This window comes from Crocodylus porosus, unplaced genomic scaffold (assembly GCF_001723895.1).
Source record: "Crocodylus porosus isolate Cpor-Errol unplaced genomic scaffold, CroPor_comp1, whole genome shotgun sequence".
In the NCBI taxonomy this organism is placed as follows: domain Eukaryota; kingdom Metazoa; phylum Chordata; order Crocodylia; family Crocodylidae; genus Crocodylus; species Crocodylus porosus.
The window spans coordinates 13,082,444-13,099,868 of record NW_017728912.1 but is presented as its reverse complement, the minus strand read 5'-3'; the positions used below and the strand labels follow the sequence as shown (position 1 = coordinate 13,099,868).

General features: G+C 43.5%; 1 protein-coding gene and 1 long non-coding RNA gene across 2 annotated transcripts in view; one reads left to right on the top strand and one right to left on the bottom strand.

The window, feature by feature from the left end:
- Positions 1-3,666: 3,666 nt before the first annotated feature.
- Positions 3,667-6,258, top strand: LOC109309357. The gene is made up of 2 exons (XR_002100887.1): positions 3,667-3,886; positions 5,317-6,258. It is a non-coding gene; the product is annotated as an uncharacterized LOC109309357 (long non-coding RNA).
- Positions 6,259-13,310: 7,052 nt separating this feature from the next.
- PRSS12 (protease, serine 12) overlaps positions 13,311-17,425 on the bottom strand; it is an 80,101-nt gene continuing 75,986 nt past the window's right edge. The window contains exons 12-13 of the mRNA XM_019533959.1: positions 16,300-16,580; positions 13,311-16,135 (exon numbers count right to left, since the gene is read on the bottom strand). Of these exons, the coding sequence (XP_019389504.1) occupies positions 15,828-16,135; positions 16,300-16,580 (589 nt within the window). The 3' untranslated portion in view covers positions 13,311-15,827. The remainder of the gene's footprint in view (positions 16,136-16,299; positions 16,581-17,425) is intronic.

The following is a 17,425-nucleotide window of genomic DNA, read 5'->3' as shown; positions in this document are numbered from 1 at the left end:
TACAAAAAGATTTACGTCAATTCTAAATGTTGTAAAAATATATATAGCAGCAACTATGACTGCACTTTTCCAGCTACAAACACAGCAGTGTTGTCTGCATGCATAGCACATCTCCTTCATCCATCAGCATTTTGTAAATGTGATCACCAAGATCAAAGAAGTCTCTCCTGCCAACATGGCACAGTTCCTAACAATGGGCTATTGGTACAAAGGCTGTTTTCACTAACAATCTGGGAAACTACTAGTACCACAGTGATACTTTAAAATCCCATAAATTGTGTCCTCATAGATACCTGAAGACCATGTTTATCTCCATTAGAGAGCCTGAATAGTTGTAATACTGTCATCATTTAATTAAAATATTTTGCCATGTCAGTAGAAGCTAATGGATTTGTAAAGCATTTGGCATGTTAATTTAGCATAACAGGTTGAAAATATAATATATATTCGGTAGCTTGATATATCCATTAAGAACACTGTAACCCTACATGACATTCATCATTAGATTGTATATTTACATGCTTGTAAGCAACAGTGGATGAACTTTCTTGAACCCAACAACTTTCAGAGAATAATACATTTTTGCTAAATATCAAGCCCAAATAGTGAGACAGCAGAGCCACCCAGTGGTTATGTTGATAGCTTGCCTAAGTAACATCTGAATATAGTAGTTTGAGAGGAGAGGTATATGAGAGCAATCCTGAATTCTGATCACTTCTTAATTTTTCTAATCAGCTTGTATAACCACCATTTTCTGGCAGGACTAGTATGAAACACTCAACTCAGTGGGACTTCTTTGTCTGTTTCTCATGCACTAAGCTTCGAATGTTGCGGCCAATCAATTGCAAAATTTCAAAGAGTGTTGTTGACATCTGTGGCCAGATTCCTATTGATTTTGTTAAAACTAAAAAATCCAAAGGTAGGCAATGTGGGAACCCATGGAATCCCTCTGACATCTACTTTGCAGATACTTTGTGTAACTGTCAACCATTAACATTCCAGCTAGCAGGTCCCTAGCTCAGTTCTGCTGATTGTCCAATTTTAAAAACAAGTGGAAGTAAAAGAAAAAAAGGAGATAGCAGACACATGAATAGAGGGGCCCAGAACTCCTGGTACAGGGAAAGGAGAAGATTGGGTGCACAGAGAAGTCCTGCTGAGTTCAACGCGGTATGGGAGAAACGGAGATTTCAAATGGAAAGGGGGAGAATATGGGTACACAGATAGCCCTTGGAAGGATGGGGAGGAAATCAAAGACATTTGCCTTCATGGGAGGGAGGAATAGATATACACAGAGTCCCTTGTATGGCAAAGAATAGGGGACACGGGAATGTGGAGGTTGACAGAAATTGGGTTCACACTGAATTCTTGACATGATGGGCCAAGTGACAATTTAAATGGCAGTGACTCTTTGATATAGATGGGGGAGAAGAAATGTAACCCAGGGGGCATGTCTACATGTGCATTAATGTGCTTTTCCAAATGTGCATTAAATTTAGTACCTCCAACATGAGGTACTAAATAAAAGTACATTAGGCTGCTCTAATGCTCAGTAGCGAAAGTGATGCTTAATGTGCAGTAGCTTATTTTACTGCATATTAGTGTAATTACCTTTTTTTTACATGACAATTTAATGTGCAGTAGAATAAGCTACTGTGCATTCAAGTGCATGTGTAGACATGCACAAGTATAAGTATATTTAAAGCACAGGGGCTCTTCTGGTGTAAAACAATTGGCTCTGATCCATCAGAGGTCTAGGGATCATAATACAGATAAGACTGCTGCAAGTAAGCTCTAGCCTCCCTTTCTCTTACTGATGTGTTGCCTACACCATGGGAGAGGATCTTCTCATTATACAGTGACATCTTTACTGCTGTTATTTATTCTGTGCATCCGCCTTTTACCCAAATACTTGGCAGTATCCCCAACGTGTCCTGTGCAGTTTGGTTTGACATCAAATACCACACTTAGCAGGTAAGTGCTTTTTATTGATTTCTAGACTACAAAATCAAAGAAAGAAAAACAGTACATGTGTAAGTCCATGTGTATAACACAAGATGTAATTAGCCTAAAAACAAGCATTATCAATTGCAGAAATTCAGGCATAGGGCCTTGTCTCACATTCACTTGCAACAGCTGCAAAACCCTTGGGTGGCGTGGTGCGGTAGTGCTCAACCTTTTTGCCTGGCGGGCCGGATGAACAGAACTCCGTCTGTCCCCTGGATCCAGCCAGTGGTTCCAAGTGGGCTACTGAAGCATGGGTGGAGCAGGCAGCCTGACCCCAATCTAGACACACAGGGGAAGGGGCTTTGCCCAGCCCTAACCCAGACCCACAGGGAGGGAGGGAGCATAGCCCAGCCTTGCCAGAGAAAAGCAGGCATGGCCCAGCACCTATGCGGCCATGCACGGTATGCTGTGCTGAGGAGAGGGGAGGTGACGGAAGGCAAGAGGCAGACATTGGGAATAGACAGAAGCTAGTTTGCCCTCTAGTAATGTATGGCTGCTCATCTTGTCCATGAGTTGCTACATCTTCATATCCACTTGTCCAGTCCCCTCTGCGGCCTAGCACAGGAAGGGGTCATGCCCCAGCCCTGGCCTGGCACACAGGGGACAGAGTTGTAGCCCAGCAGAGGAAGGGATCACGGCCCAGCCCCAATCTGGCTGTGTGAGGAGCAGTGTGTGTGGCCTTGCCCCAACCCAGCTGCACAGCAGGAAATGCAGAGCCTGGACCCATGGGTAGGAGGGGGCATGGCCTGGCGCTAACATGGCTGCATGGGGGGATGCGGGCACGGCTCAGCTCCCAGTCACTGGTGGGGCTTGGAAATCTGTATTTATTGCTACTGCTCCCCCACTGCCAAATTTCCCAACCCACAGGGAGCCAGCCATGTGGGCCAGTTGCCATGGCTCTGCCAGCCTGAATTGCCCCACGGGCCAGTGGTTGAGCAGCCCTGGTGTGGTCTAGTAAAGTTAGTACATCTTAGGATGGTCTCCCATGTTCGCTGGCAAGCCACCGGACAGATAACCCCCAAAGCTCCCACCACATAACACTGGATTGAATGTTAGGTCTGACCATCTCCCAGTTCTGGGTGCTGCACAGGAGCTGGGGCTGCGAGGGACAGCAAGCAGGACCTCCACCAGGGGTTTCCATACTGTTCCTCTCCCCCAGCGACCTCCAACATGTCAGCTGCGCCCCAGGAAGCTCCACCCCCCGACTCCCAAGCTCCCTGGCTCCCACCACATGCTGGGAGAGCTCTCCCCAGGGAACCACTTGCCAGCAGCACCAGGGGCTCAGACACTTGGGCCTTGAAACTGCACTTCGCCACGCACTTGAGCGCCCAACGGCCGGGCAAGAGCTGGCCCGTGGCGTCACCGCTCACGCGGCGTGACATCATCGGAGGGCCGCGCTGCCGCCGTCACGAGATGGAACGCCCACTTTGAGACACAGTTGGGGGCTGCGGGCAGCGCCCCCTCGGGGGCGGGGCCACTGGGGCGCGCCTATCAGTCAGGGCTCTCTGACAGCAAGGAGCTCCACCCCCTCAGGCGGCAGGCACCGAGCAGGGCGCTCTGCGCCTGCGCCGGAAGGAGGCGGAGGGGGAGGAGGCGCGGCCCATGGAGCCTCCCCTTCCAGCCCGAGGAGGGGGCGGGGCCTTGGCGTCACCCGGGAAGGCGCTCCCTATATCAGGAGACGGGCGGGGGGAGGACTTCCTCTTTAGGCAGCGAGCCGCGGGCGCGGGCTGGTCTGTGGAGGGTTCTACTCTCCCCTTCGCCGCGTGGTCTCGGCGCTTCCGGCCCCCTCGCGTCGTTGGTGGCGGCGGTTGCCGGCGATGCGGGGGGTAAAGAAGCGCCCGGGCGGCGGCGTGCGGTGCCAGGATGGCGGCGCCTCTCTGAGGTAGGCGCCATTGCGGGGGCGGGTGGTGCTCCATGAATCCGTGGGACCTGCCGGCTGTGGCAGCTTCCCTTCCTAGACATGGAAGAGTAATGCCTCGCTATTTGGCAAGGCTCGCACCGCGCCGTCGGTGGCGGAGCTGACTGGAGCGAGGGACACGCGGGAAAGGGCGCGGGACGGGGCCTGGGTGGGTTGGGCAACTAGCTCACCACGTGCTCCCCGCCCAGACTTCCTGACCCGCGGGGAGCCGTGAGCTTTTGAGGCTTTTTTTTTTAATTGCAAAAAAATGTATCTTTCTTTTATATGAATCACTAGTGATGTATATACACTGTCTAGTTACTGTTCCTTCCTGTAACCCATTTTTAGAGCCCTGCACAGGAACTCCTTTTCTTATGCTTCTCATATTCTAGCTCAAATTAGCCAAATCAGTTCCAAATGCTCTTGATTGAGCAGAGCTCAATCGTTCAAATTGTATATGTGGTGCTATCCAGATGGCAAGTACCCTCCAACCCAGACTTGTCAGCCTGGGGTTTCAGCTAATCTATTGGCAGGTGTCCTGTGTGCAGGCCCAAGCCCAGAGGCTTCTTTTTCCCAAAAAAAAAAAAAAAAGGCCTGATTTAGCTCACGGGGTGGAGGTGGAGTGCCCCTATCTTCAGTTCAAACAAGGCTGTAAACTCCATTTGGCACCACAGGCTTGACTGGCTCTATGAATGGCTGCCCCTCCCCTTCCCAGCCTCCAGTGTGCCACATGAAGGGCTCCAGGCAGAATCCTTCCCAACTCCTCTGGGATTTAGGCCATGTGTTTTTCCCCAAACAGTCCAGGACTACCACACACGGTCCCTGCCAGTCTGGGCATGTGGAATGAACGGGCAGTTTGTGTCCCAAGCCCGGTGGACAGGGTGGGCAAAGACATGGGTCAACTGAGACCTGGGGCAGCAGAGGGAGGGCTCTGTAGGCCAGATTTGGTATGTGAGCCATGTCTTTCAAACCTCTCGTACTGGCAACAACAAATTGAAGGTACTGTAGAATAACCAGTGTGCACAACCTGAGGAAACTTTTTAAAATGTAGATGCTGGCTGCTTTTGTTGGGGGGGGGGGTTGGTTTTGGGAGGGGGCCGATGTTTTGGGGTGAGAGCATATATATCTGGTCCCATTCACAAGTTGCTTCAATTTGATCCTGTTTGCATCAGAACTAGTAGGGCCCTTCATTTCAGTGGGAGCAGAAACAGATGCTTCCTCCTCTTGTACTTCTATTTTTACAATGTTCTACTTTCTTTGACATTGTGTTATAAAGTTGTTAGCTTAACTTATAAGCTCCAGAACCCCTCCGCTTCAAAACTCCTGGAGCTAAGATGTATGTTATAGCACTGTTCTTGAAGACTGCTTTCAGGAAGGCATGCAAAGATCACTAATTCTCTCTTATTTTTCTACAGGTCAGTGTTGCTCAGTTAAGATGACTTTTGAAGATGGGGTAAATGTAAGCTTCTGGAAAAAGCTGCAACTAGCTGCTAATTGGGACTGGGTGAGCTGGACTGCCTGGTTGGCCCCTGTTCACAAGCTTCTCCTTGCCCACCCATTGCAATTCCATGTCCTCCAGTGAAATCTGGTCCTGCAAGTAGGAAAAGATCCTGCTTATATGGGAGAGTGCATTCATTTGCTGGGAATGCTGCTCGGTTCTATCTAGTAAAAGGGGGAGATGGCATGAAGAGGTGAGAACTGGCTACATAATGAAGTGTCCTGGCACTACTGTGGTGGATAAAGTGAGTGTTGCTCATGCTAAAGCAGCCTCCAAGACCTGTGCACCCTCTCGCCCTCTAACTAGATGGCTGTCCTCCCCCTGCCACTAATATGGTACTACTTTCCAAACCAAGTAGTGTACATCCAAAATTGTGGCTTTTTACCAAATTGTATATATGTATAATTTTTATATTTTAATGTTAATATATTTATAAAAGATGTTAAACTATATTAAATGGTCCTTCTAGGATCCAGAACTACTACAATAAAAACCAAAAACTTAGTGAAGCCTCTGCCTCTTCCATTCCCCAAAATATATATTTGTGTACACTGAAGTTGTAACTTCTACTTTATGAAAAATAGAAACTTTGATATCTTTAATTTGTTGCAGGAGAGCTCAGTATAAAGGAGTTTTTAGACTATCCCCAAAATGTAAAATTACTTCCCAGTCTAAGTATTTGAATAGTACTTTAGGCATCTCTCTAAGCAGGAATTCAGCAAATAATGTCAAAACTAGTGGAAATATTCTTAGGAGGCATGAAACCACCTCTGTCTGGAGCAGTTTGTCTCAAATAACCCTCTGTGATTAATGTTCAGTGGGAGGACCACACCCATTAAAGACAGTGGCCTTAAAACTTTGTGTGTGTTTGTTCTCTTATCCTGTTCTCTGTTGGGCTGCTGCTAGTAGTTTCTTATACTCAGCTGCACAAAACTCAGCTTATTTGCTTTTACACTGTTGGTGTGCGTATAGTGGTGAAGTTCTTACACTGGCTAAATCACGTGGGGTGACATAACATGCAAACAGAACTTGCAGCTTTGGTTTGGTGATTTTAATAGAAAACTACAGTTACCTGCCTGGGTTACTGAAAGTGAAGCATGACAGCAGGCAAGGCTAGGCAACCTTGCCACCACAGAATAAACTTGTGCCACCTAGAATGCCCAAGCTGCCTGTGATTGCCCTTGATACTAATAAGTTTCCACTGACAGTGCAGTAGGTGGGGGGGCCCTCTGGAGTAAGGTTAAGTAGAGAAGATAATAGGGGGGGGTGGCAGTGGCAAAGTCCAGTTGGCTTACCCAAAGCTGTATCTGACTTAAGTTGCTGACTCCCATGAAGGTCATCAAGAATGTATGTTCCTAATTGCTCTTGAAAAACCAAATTAGTCAATTTTTTTAAACTTCACATTTGGTCTAGAAAGTTCTGGTTACTTCAGTGTGGTACCCCTGCTACAAGAGTGATGGTAGTGCCTCCATTTCCTGGGAGCTAAAATGTGGTTTAAGTCACTGGCTTTTTGGTATTGGCATTTTAGCAAACTTAAGTATTTGTATTTTTTTTTTTTTTTCCATGAGCGTAAATGTTCTCAGAAAATGGTTTTGCCAATGTGAACAGGAGTCAAAAACAATTACCCCGTCCCCCGCAAATATCTGGGTTTAACTAACCGTTTTAGCGCTTAATGATCAAGTCAAATGGTCTTGCTTTGTCATTTCTTAGATATAAATATGGGATGTACCTAAATTTCTGTCTACACTCAGTACAAACAATGAACAAGAACATTCTGTCTGGTTTTCCATTGTTGAAAAACTGAGTCCTGGTGGTGGCAGCAGCTAACAAAATTATGATGCCTAAGGACCTGCAGTGTGGTGATCATCAATCTTCTGGCTCCCCTTGAATGGTGCCTAATAGGATTTGGTGCTGATTTTAGATGCAGATTGGTCAGCCTGGAGCATGTGACATGAGTGGCACAGGCAGCTTCTGCGGCATGCAGCAGGACAGGAAGACAAACTGCCATGTGCCATGTAATATAGTTACTGTGCATTACATTTAGTATTTGTAATAACAGGTACTAACTGTGCAGTAACTGGTACTACTGTTCAGTAGCACATCCAGTTCTGGGTGCCACACTTCAGGAGGGATGTGGATAGCATCAAGAGGGTCCAGAGGAAGGCCACTCACATGATTAGGGGCAACAGGGTAGGCTCTACGAGGAAAGCTACAGGACCTGAACCTGTTCAGCCTCCACAAGAGAAGGCTGAGGGGGGATCTCATGGTTGCCTACAAACTTGCCAAGGGGGGCCAGCAGGTAATGGGAGAGTCCTGGCTCCCCTCAAGCACTACCCGGAGTAACAAGGAATAATGGCCATAAGCTGGCTGAGAGTAGATTCAGGCTGGACATCAGGAGGCACTAGTTCACACCTGGAAACAACTTCCAAGGGAGGTAGTGCTCACCCCTACCTGGGGGTCTTCAAAAGGAGGGTAGGCAATCACCTGGCCAGGGTCATTTGACCTCAGCATCCTTTCCTGCCCATGGCAGGGGGTTGGACTTGATCTGCTTAGATCCCCTTTGACTCTACCAACTATGCAACTATACCTTTTCAGTGATGCTAATGATCAGTACTTATTCTACTGTGCACTAGCACAATAGCGTAGCTTTTGCCATGATGCACTAATGCACAGTAGAATTACTTTACTGCTCATTTAGCATCTTATGTAGATGGGCCCAGCAGCAGATAGGTTCTGCTTTCTGCACCTGATCTAAACTGCAGGGGGAAAGAATTGGAGAGACACTTGGGGATGGTACAAGGTTTAATTTGTAGTATGCCTGTTAACAAGTTTGGTCCTCACTACTTCAGAGAATATACCCATTTTCTGTGGTTACTGTGTGTATAACCAATGGGTCTTAATTATGAAGACGTCTGCATGACTCTATAGAACTTTCCCAAAATGTGGGGGTTTACACCGTATGATAGTAAAGTTGGCTATGCTTATGCACCCCTCTGGCTGCTAAATTTTCATATTTCTGCATCTGTTTTCAGTTGATTCTGCTCCTTCATACCCCCTAGGAAACTTTCAACCCCACAGTTTGGGAATTGCTTCCATAATCTTGCCAATCATATGACTGTATTTTGAAAGTATTCTTTTAACATTGTAGGGAGGTGAGCTATTGTCAGTATCCCTTTTCCTCATATTTTAAAGAACACGTAGGGCTCATCCAGATAAAGGTGAATATTTGTTTCCCCAGGGACAAATAGCAGCAGTGCCCCTTGCGCTGCTGCTAGTTGTCCTCAGAGAACACATGTGCTTTGGTGCACAGCAAGTTACCCCAGGTGGGGTAGGGAAGGCTGGGGCCAGCAGCCTTACCTGGGGTCCCCTGGGGCTGCAGCAGCAGTGATTCTGGCATATGGAGCCTGGCTGGCAGCCTCAGCACAGCTCCAGGCGGCCCAGCTCTGCTCTTGAGTGGTGTGTGTTTTCTCTGTGTGTGCTGCTCCACTTTTTTTTTTCCGTGGGTTTTTTTTGGCCCTTGGGTAACAGCGCTCCCTTGCAGGACGGAGAGCATTTAAATGTACAGTCTGTGGCACTGCAGACAAGTTTGCAGAGCCACATACTGGACTGCCACACTCATCCAGATGTGGCTACAAGGGGCAAGTAACAGAATCTTGCTCTTAAACTGATCAGTGGAGCAGTGACTCTCCAAAGTAGTAGTTCACATGGAAATGGGTTTTCAGTTTGATCTGCTGCTTCAAGAGAAAAGACATATACAAGCAGCAGTAAGCAAGAAGCTGAGTAATCTTTCTCCCTCGGTGGTTGCTGCTACAGAAGAGAGGAGATACCCGCTTATTTGAAACAACTTTTTTTAGGTACTAACTGCAGCTAGTGTGAGAGGAACTATTGCAGTTCCCAAGAGTGGATTATGTAGCACTGGGGAAGATGACTATTACGTCCTATGAATAGGACTGGGCAAATATGAGCAGGGAGATAGGGAGTTGCTTAGTAGGCAACTTCTCTAGAAAACAAGAGTACATCAAAATACTGATAAAAGGGGAAACATACAAGACTAAAAATAACAAAATTTCCTAATCTTTCATCCTAATGTTGATAAATGTGTTGCATGAGGGTGAATGTAACTCCTAAGTGGACATGGTGTTTGTGACTATTAATGAGGTTGTAATCCATTCACGCATCTGGACAGTACCAACAGATATTTGCAAGTTTTAGGGGGTGAGCTGTGGGTTGGAAAACCACACAGCAATGGAGCGCCTGGACTTCCAATAAAGCTCAAATAGTGGCCCCTTTAAATCTTGGGCTGCTGGCTACTTCTAGCTCCACCCTCCCAGAGATTATAAAGCCTGGGTATGGTGGAAAACTTACTCTAGGTTGAGAAACCAAAACAGTAGGAACAGAGTAATGGAAAGGAATTCTTCCCATTCATTGACATATTGAAGGCTCAGAGGTGACAGAGATGTTTCTGTGATGGATTAAGACGGCTCCAGGAAGGAGAGGAAGATTATTTACAATGGAGGATAGAGGTAGGTCACGGCTTAGGGAATTTGAAACTGAGGTTTGAATAAGGCCTGCTGGTCTGATACTTGAAGCCTATGTAGGTCCCTGGACTGAAAAAGTAAGAATCAGTAGCGCAACTGGGAGTGAGCAAGAGGGACACCTGCCCAAGGCACCAAGTTAGTAGGGGCGCTGGAATCGCATCCTGCTCCCAGAGCCTGCCCCAGTGGTCTCAGAACCGCGTGCATCTCCTTCCTCACAGGGTTTGCTTAGGTGCCAGCTCGGTTTATGAATGCCACTGAAGTAACCCCAAGTTTCTTGGAGAGAGAAGTCAGAGGTACCACAATGGGAACTTGTGGCAGTTGCAGAGGTTGGTTGGAATAGTTCAGCTGAGTGAGAAATGCAAAATGTAATTACTTGGGCTTGTAAATATGGCTCTGGAGACTAATACGGAGTGAGAATTCCAACCATTCTGTTGGGGTTTATGAATAACAGGGTTTTTCAGGGGTTTAAAAAGTGGATATTGCTGTATTTCTGGACTTGATTTAAATCATGTGCTGTAATTGTTTTAATTAAGTTTCATTAAGTTAAACTGATTTGACTTACTGCATTGAAAGCTAATTTAATGAGCTTAACTAAAAGATACTAGAAAACCACATTTTACTACCAATTTCAGGATATCAGAGGTATTGTTGTTGGGTCTCTGGGGAGCATGAAAACCCTGTCCTACTTGCAGATATTTACTTTGTTTTCTTCCATACAGTACACCCAGGAATAAGAATAAAAATACACACCTTGGTTTTGAAAGGCAGAATGAAGGAAAAAGGAGGTTGTTCTGTGTAGTAAGTAACCGAATAGCAGCAGCTAGCTAGAGAGCTGAACTGCTCATTGTTCTGCTTCCTGCAGATCTCATGCAGACTGTACTTTGGCTTTTATCCAGTCAAAAGTTTAACCAGCAGAAACCACTGGCATTGTATTTCCTAGTATATAATGCACATTTCAGTTTCCAGCAGCTGGACTTTAAAGGGGTGCATGTTGTATGTGAGAAGAAATACAATATTTGGAATGTTATAAAGAGGCTGTAAATGGGCTTTTCTCTGTGGCTGTAGGGGCAGGACTAAAGAGCAATGGCTTTAAACCACAGAAAAGGAAATTTAGGTTGGAGATTAGGAGGAACTTTCCAACTATGCAAGTGGTCAAGCATTGGATCAGGCTACCTAGAGAAACTGTGGAATCTCCATCCCTGGAAATTTTCAAGAGCAGGTTGGACAGCCACTTGACTGATATTGTTTAGTCAGGGATGATCCTGCCTTGAGCAAGGGGTTGCATGAGATGATTTTGTGAGTTTCCTTGACCTGCTTTGCGTTTCCATCATGTTGGAATCCAGTTCAATCCATTTCACCTAGAGGGGACAGTGCCCTATTATCTAGGCTATAGGCTGGGCAGGGTCAAGGAACCTTCTACTTCTGTTGAAGTTGGACAACTGGATAGGAAGGAATGCTAGGTTTTGAAAGACAAAAAGAAAACATGCAAAAAGGGGCCTGACTCACTCCTGAGCAGGAAGAGGGCTCCTAGTTTTCTGCTCCCAATATATTTATGTATTAAGCACTCTGTTAAATACATAAACAGTGACTATTGATGAAACTGTGGCTTGGCTTGATCTTTCTTTGTTAAAGGAATTGGGGACATGGGATGGTGGAGTTTATGAACTTGGTGGCCGTCCTGCATTCTAACCTTCACAATAGGCCAAGTTTAGGATAGTTCAGGGACAAAATGGTGAGAAATGTAGAATCTATTCATCCTAGTAGTTCTGTGGCTGTTGCATGGGGTGGGATAGGATTGGGGTGTCACAGGGGCAGTTTAAACTAGGCTTCAGATTCTAGGATGTACCACTGAGCTCATAGTTTTCTATGTAGTGTTACTGCAATTATTTGGAATTTTTTGCATGTTGTTTGTGGGATTTAAAATCTGCTCACAAATGCAGGAGATAAGAAAACCTGAGAGTTAAGGGGGCAGGGGTTGAAGAAACTGATGTACGGGGAAAGTATATATTTAATAGCTTGACGTAGAACAGTTGGGGGGGTGAGGGAAGGGAGTACTGAACCAATATAAATTAAAATGTGTAGGTATTTTAAAAAATCATGATGTGTTGAAGCAGGATAATAATATAATTTTATCCAAGATGACAGGAATTCACCTTGCAAAAATTTGAAAAACCTTAACCCCTAAAGGTCAACTTAGACTGCATCTAAGTAATGACAATATAATCTTCCAGTAGCAGGAGCAGTGGCTAATGCTCAGACGTTTATCAATATCATCTAATCTGTTGATAAAAATGTGCATGCCTTTTTAAAGTTTCTGTCATTGCCGCTCTGATGCACTATTTCAGTAAAACAGAATAATATAGACTATATAGGAATATAGTTCCTTAAAAGGAATTTCTGACAGCGGTACTTCTATTGGAACAAAATTGAGCATGAGGTAAATTAAAATTTACTTAGTTTTGAGAGTATGAAATAGGCTCTCAAGAAAGAGAAGCCTAATTGTGCAAACTATATTCAGCTAAAGAACTGCTATACTGTAGGGACTAATCTCATGCTAGTAGAGATATTGATGTAAACTTCATCTTGTTTCTTAATTTCCATGAATATATAAAGATTTATCTTGGTTCACTAGAAATTTTAGAATAAAATCCCACTTGCTAATATTTCATGAAAGAAACTCATGCCTGGAATTGATCAGCTTTGGAGAAAACTGATTCACAAAACTCTTAAATTACCCCATCTTATCTCTCGTACCAAAGTCAATTGACTAAACACTATGACAGGACAGGACTAAATAATTCACTGGATTATTTGTTGAGTTTCAGCTAAGAAGCAGGATTCCATTGTGTGGCAGCTTGTATTATACCAGCTTACATTATTTAGGGTGACAGAACAAAATAAGTAGCAGAACATGAAATGATTCCATTTACATTAGACACTGAAAAGATATATTGCCTGAATGACACTTTTAGTGCAATTTTTTAAAAACTATTTAATTGCTAAAGCTGCTTATTAAAAGAACCCAGTACAGAAAACAAACACTAATGGGCTCCTTAACAGATTGTTAAACTACTACACTAAAAGAAAAAAATGGTTTCCAAACCTGATACTCCGTGGTAGAAGACTGGAATCTCCTTTCTCCCTCATGCATGCCTAACATACTGCACTATATAGCCTACATGGACTATTCTCCATCACAGAATTGCTGCCTACCCACTCCAGAAAAGTCCCCCACGTATCTCATGTGGCAAGGTTTTTGCCCCTCTCATTCATTTTAATTTCTTGAAACAAAAGACATACTTGTACATAAGCAGTGATTTGATAACAATCATGGATTCCATCAGCTGTTTTAGGTAATAGTAAGACATCCTACTCTTGAACCCAATATTTATTAGTAGTATATAACATACAATATCTTACACTATTCATATGATGAAAAAATACAGAAAGTTGTGCAAAAGTTGTATAAAAGCACCTGGTACATAATGATTTAGCACCAATTCCAACACAATATTTAAACTGATTATGGCCCTGAAAATATTAGTTTGAAAGTCTGAGATGAACTGAGGCCAAGTTTTAATAATTAAATCACATGAAGGAGTTGATAATACTGCCACAAAACACTTACGGTATATGCTAACTGAGGTGTGTACTGGATAGTTTTAGAGGTACATAAATACGCCTAGATATTTATCATAACATGAGCACAAGCTCCCCATTTTGTACACAGAAGCCAACAGCGTAGCCACAGCTGGAATTTCTGGGGACGGAAATCACAATGAAACAGTAGCTAAACTAACAATTTTGTACAATCGCAGAGACAACTTGCTAACAGAACTGCCACACCTCTCATGCTCAAGCATTCCTTGGCCCACCAAACGTTTGTCACATCTAAGAAGTGTTAGTCACAAACAGAATATTTGTATACAACTGCCGAAAAGGCCCTACATCCCAAAAAGAGAATGTACATTTTCTGTTTTTCAGTTTGACAATTCTGACAATTCTACAAAAAGCATGACAGTGATTGGTGGGTTTTATTATTATGGTCATATATTTCATATGTGTTGTGTGACAGTGAAGCTAATTGAGTTGGTCACTTCCTATGGGCAAGTAAATGGTTGTGTATGATTGATGCTTCTAATTTTTATCACATCAGAAACTGCAGCTTTCCTCATACTCATTTAATGTAAAGTTAACTCATCAGGGTTACTATACTCTTGTGAATCTTTTAAGAGAACTAGCAAAGAAAACACTAAGTATAAATGAATACTTTTTTATTGTTCTATCAAATGGGCTTTTTCAATTCTTTTTAGCCATGGATTTTGAAAAGAGATGTTTAGAATCTACATGACTTTGGGCTTTGTTTTTGTAACATCATTTTCCCGTGTTTCTAAACTTTAAAATGACAAAACTAGAAATGAGACTAATTGGATGAGAGACCTGTGATGAAGTACATTGCAAGTTTTGGTACTGGGTATCTTCTGTTCTTCCTGCCAGGCCTTATTGAATCAATGCTCCAAACTAGCACTAGGGAGCACTGTTAGGGCATCTGTCCCGATGTTTTTACAAAATCATATTTTGACTGAAGAACTCATTGACCTTTCCACATAGGCTTGGCATCTGGGACACATTCTAGCTCTGATGATAGCAGTCTATATACTAATTGTAATCTTACCCTGTAGTGTTGATAGAGATACTACACCCTGGAGTTGTTTGAGAAAAAGGCTCCCCTATCACAGGCCTATAAACTCTGTTATTGGGTGATACTGTGTTAATTTTTTACTAGAGAGAGAGAATTTGGGGGCTTAGCCTTTAGGCTAGTTCTTTGTGCCTCCAGAGCTAGTGATGGCTATCAGGATGGGACAGTATAATTGCTACCAAAACCACTGAGTCTGTGTGCCCTTTTTGATATGTCTTTGAAATGATAATCTGCTTATTACTTAAATTCCAATGTGTCTCTTTTTTAACCTGATGTGGCCAATATATATGTGTACAAGTTACTTTCTCTTCAGGAAGGTTAGACAGTACTGACGACTTTGAAGTTGTTGTTTGTTCTTTTGGTAGGGGCTAAATCATGTGAACTTGTTCATAAAAAAAAAAAAAGTGGGGATATAATTACTAGAGGTAATTTTAGATCTTCTGTGTTATTAAAGATGAGCCAATGACAGACATGAACTGTAAATTACTTGACTTATGAAAGAAACATGACACAGAATCGAGAAACTAGGATTTGAAACTCACAGCAGTAATAAATAGGTAATGGTTAAAAACAAATTAATTAGGAATTTGGTGGGTTACAGATAATTCTAGAGAATCCTAAAGCATGAATAACTGCCAGGAACATCTTCTCTGGGAAATGAGAAACGATATATTGAACTCTCCAATTGTCCTAATATTGGAGTAATATGAAGTTCATTCCTCCAGCCGTGTGTGTGTGTGTGTGTGTGTGTGTGTGTGTACACAAAGCTGGAGGAATGTCACACACAAGACAGTGTATATATATTACATGGAGGAATATACACACACAAGGCTGGTGTCACAAAGATGCCACACAGGTAGTTTTAAACTCTAGGCTTCAGGTTCTAGGATGTACCACTGAGTTCAGTTTTCTATATAGTGTTACTGCATGTATATATATTCCATGTATATATATTACATGGAAAAATGCAATGCCTGAACTCAGCATAAAGGAATTGTGTTTGCACATTAATCCCTGACTGGGAAAGTAGTGAAAATATAAATCCTTGATTCAACAAAAAGAACACGTGCAGAAAAATGTGTCCATTCCCACCCACTGTGGGCCCCAGCTGTGCACTGGCCATGCTGTTCAAGCTGCCTTGTCTGACTCAAAACATCAGTTAATGTGCTTGCTGTTTCTGAGTAAGGAGGCTCATAGTTTGGTCACACTTTTTATCCAGGGTACAAAGGATGAGACTTTTGTGTAGACACCTGGAGAGTCTTTGACTCCGCAGCCATAACCCCAGGAAGTCACCCCATACACAACCCAGCTTTCCCCCGGCCGTTCACACATCAGAGGTCCACCACTGTCTCCCTGGCAGCTGTCCACGTGTTTCTGTTCCTGGAGATTTCCAGCACAGAGCATCCTCCCTGTGAACCTTCTCTTGTAACGCTCTTCACACACCCTCTTAGGAAGCAGGGGGATGGCAGCTTGTTGTAAAGTTCTTGAATAGGCTTTTCCTGGAATGAAAGACCTAATAACTAAAAATCTATGTTTAAATGAGGGAACCTGGTTTGGTAATTTCAAGTTAAATACAGTAAATAACTGCTCAGTGTGCTTTCAACAAATAATCCAATTCTCAGAATATCAAAGGAAAATCTGAGTGTATTTAGCATACCCTTACCTGTATCGCCCCAGCCTGTGATGTAACAATTGGGGGCAGTTTTCTGTGGTCTCTCCCGTCTTAGTGGCAAACAGGCAGGTAAGACATGGGTGCTGAATCGGGCACATTGTTCTTCTGGTCCCTGCAGCCTCACTAAAGCAATGTCATAATCACTGCTTTCTGGCCTGTACTCTTTATGCATCACAATCTGCTGGAGCCCAATTTCTTCTTCGTACTCTTCAGGTACTAGCGTGTGATAATCCCCAACTCTCACAATATAGTTCCGAGTGTTGTTGCCATACCTAAGAAGGAGATTAAGCAAATAGAGTTCACATCAGGCGCACTTCAGTCCTCCTTGCACAGCCAACTGTATTCGAAGAGTCTTTTTAAAAACATAGAATAAATAAATCCGTTATTAATAAACAGCCCATAATATTTGATTATGAAAATGGTAAACTCTAATTATCTGAAATGTGAATTATCTAAAATTCAAACGGTCAAAAAAATTATCATTTAATATTTTAGACATTCCAAATTAAGACACCTTCTCCCTTTTATGAGATGTTCAAATAGCCTGGGATTCCTCTGTTTGTTTATCAGAATCGGTAGCTATCTGGACAGAACTGCCCCATACCCCGGGTGACTGAAAGACCTTTAATCACAGACGGTTTGATTGTGCAGGACACAGCCATCTGATTATAAATGACCATTCTTGTGTTGTGCTGTAAAGAAAGTTCAAAATCTGTTGGAGTTGGCCTGACCATGGCCATAATATGCTTATTATTATAAGAATTATTTTTCATAGTCTTGTGAAACCAGGATTTACAGGGTTTATTGATTCACGTATCCTGGCTACTGTTGGTTGTATTTCTTTTTAAATCAAACCAGGCTAAGCCAATATTTTTCCCTTTGATGCATTTCCTCTTCCTGATAAGGCCCCTGCAACATCAAACAGGTTACCAGTATTTGCAGTATTTCAACCAATATAAAGGGGGCAGGAGGGGAAGGAGAGGTAGAGTTTCTCTAGTACCTTCTCCAACCACTTCCACTCGCACTTCCCACAGGAGATTTGTCTGCCATCCAGTGGCAGCAGCCTTCCCTTGTGTCTAGTGAGATTTGCAGAGTAGTAAGGAAGAGTCCTAGAAAG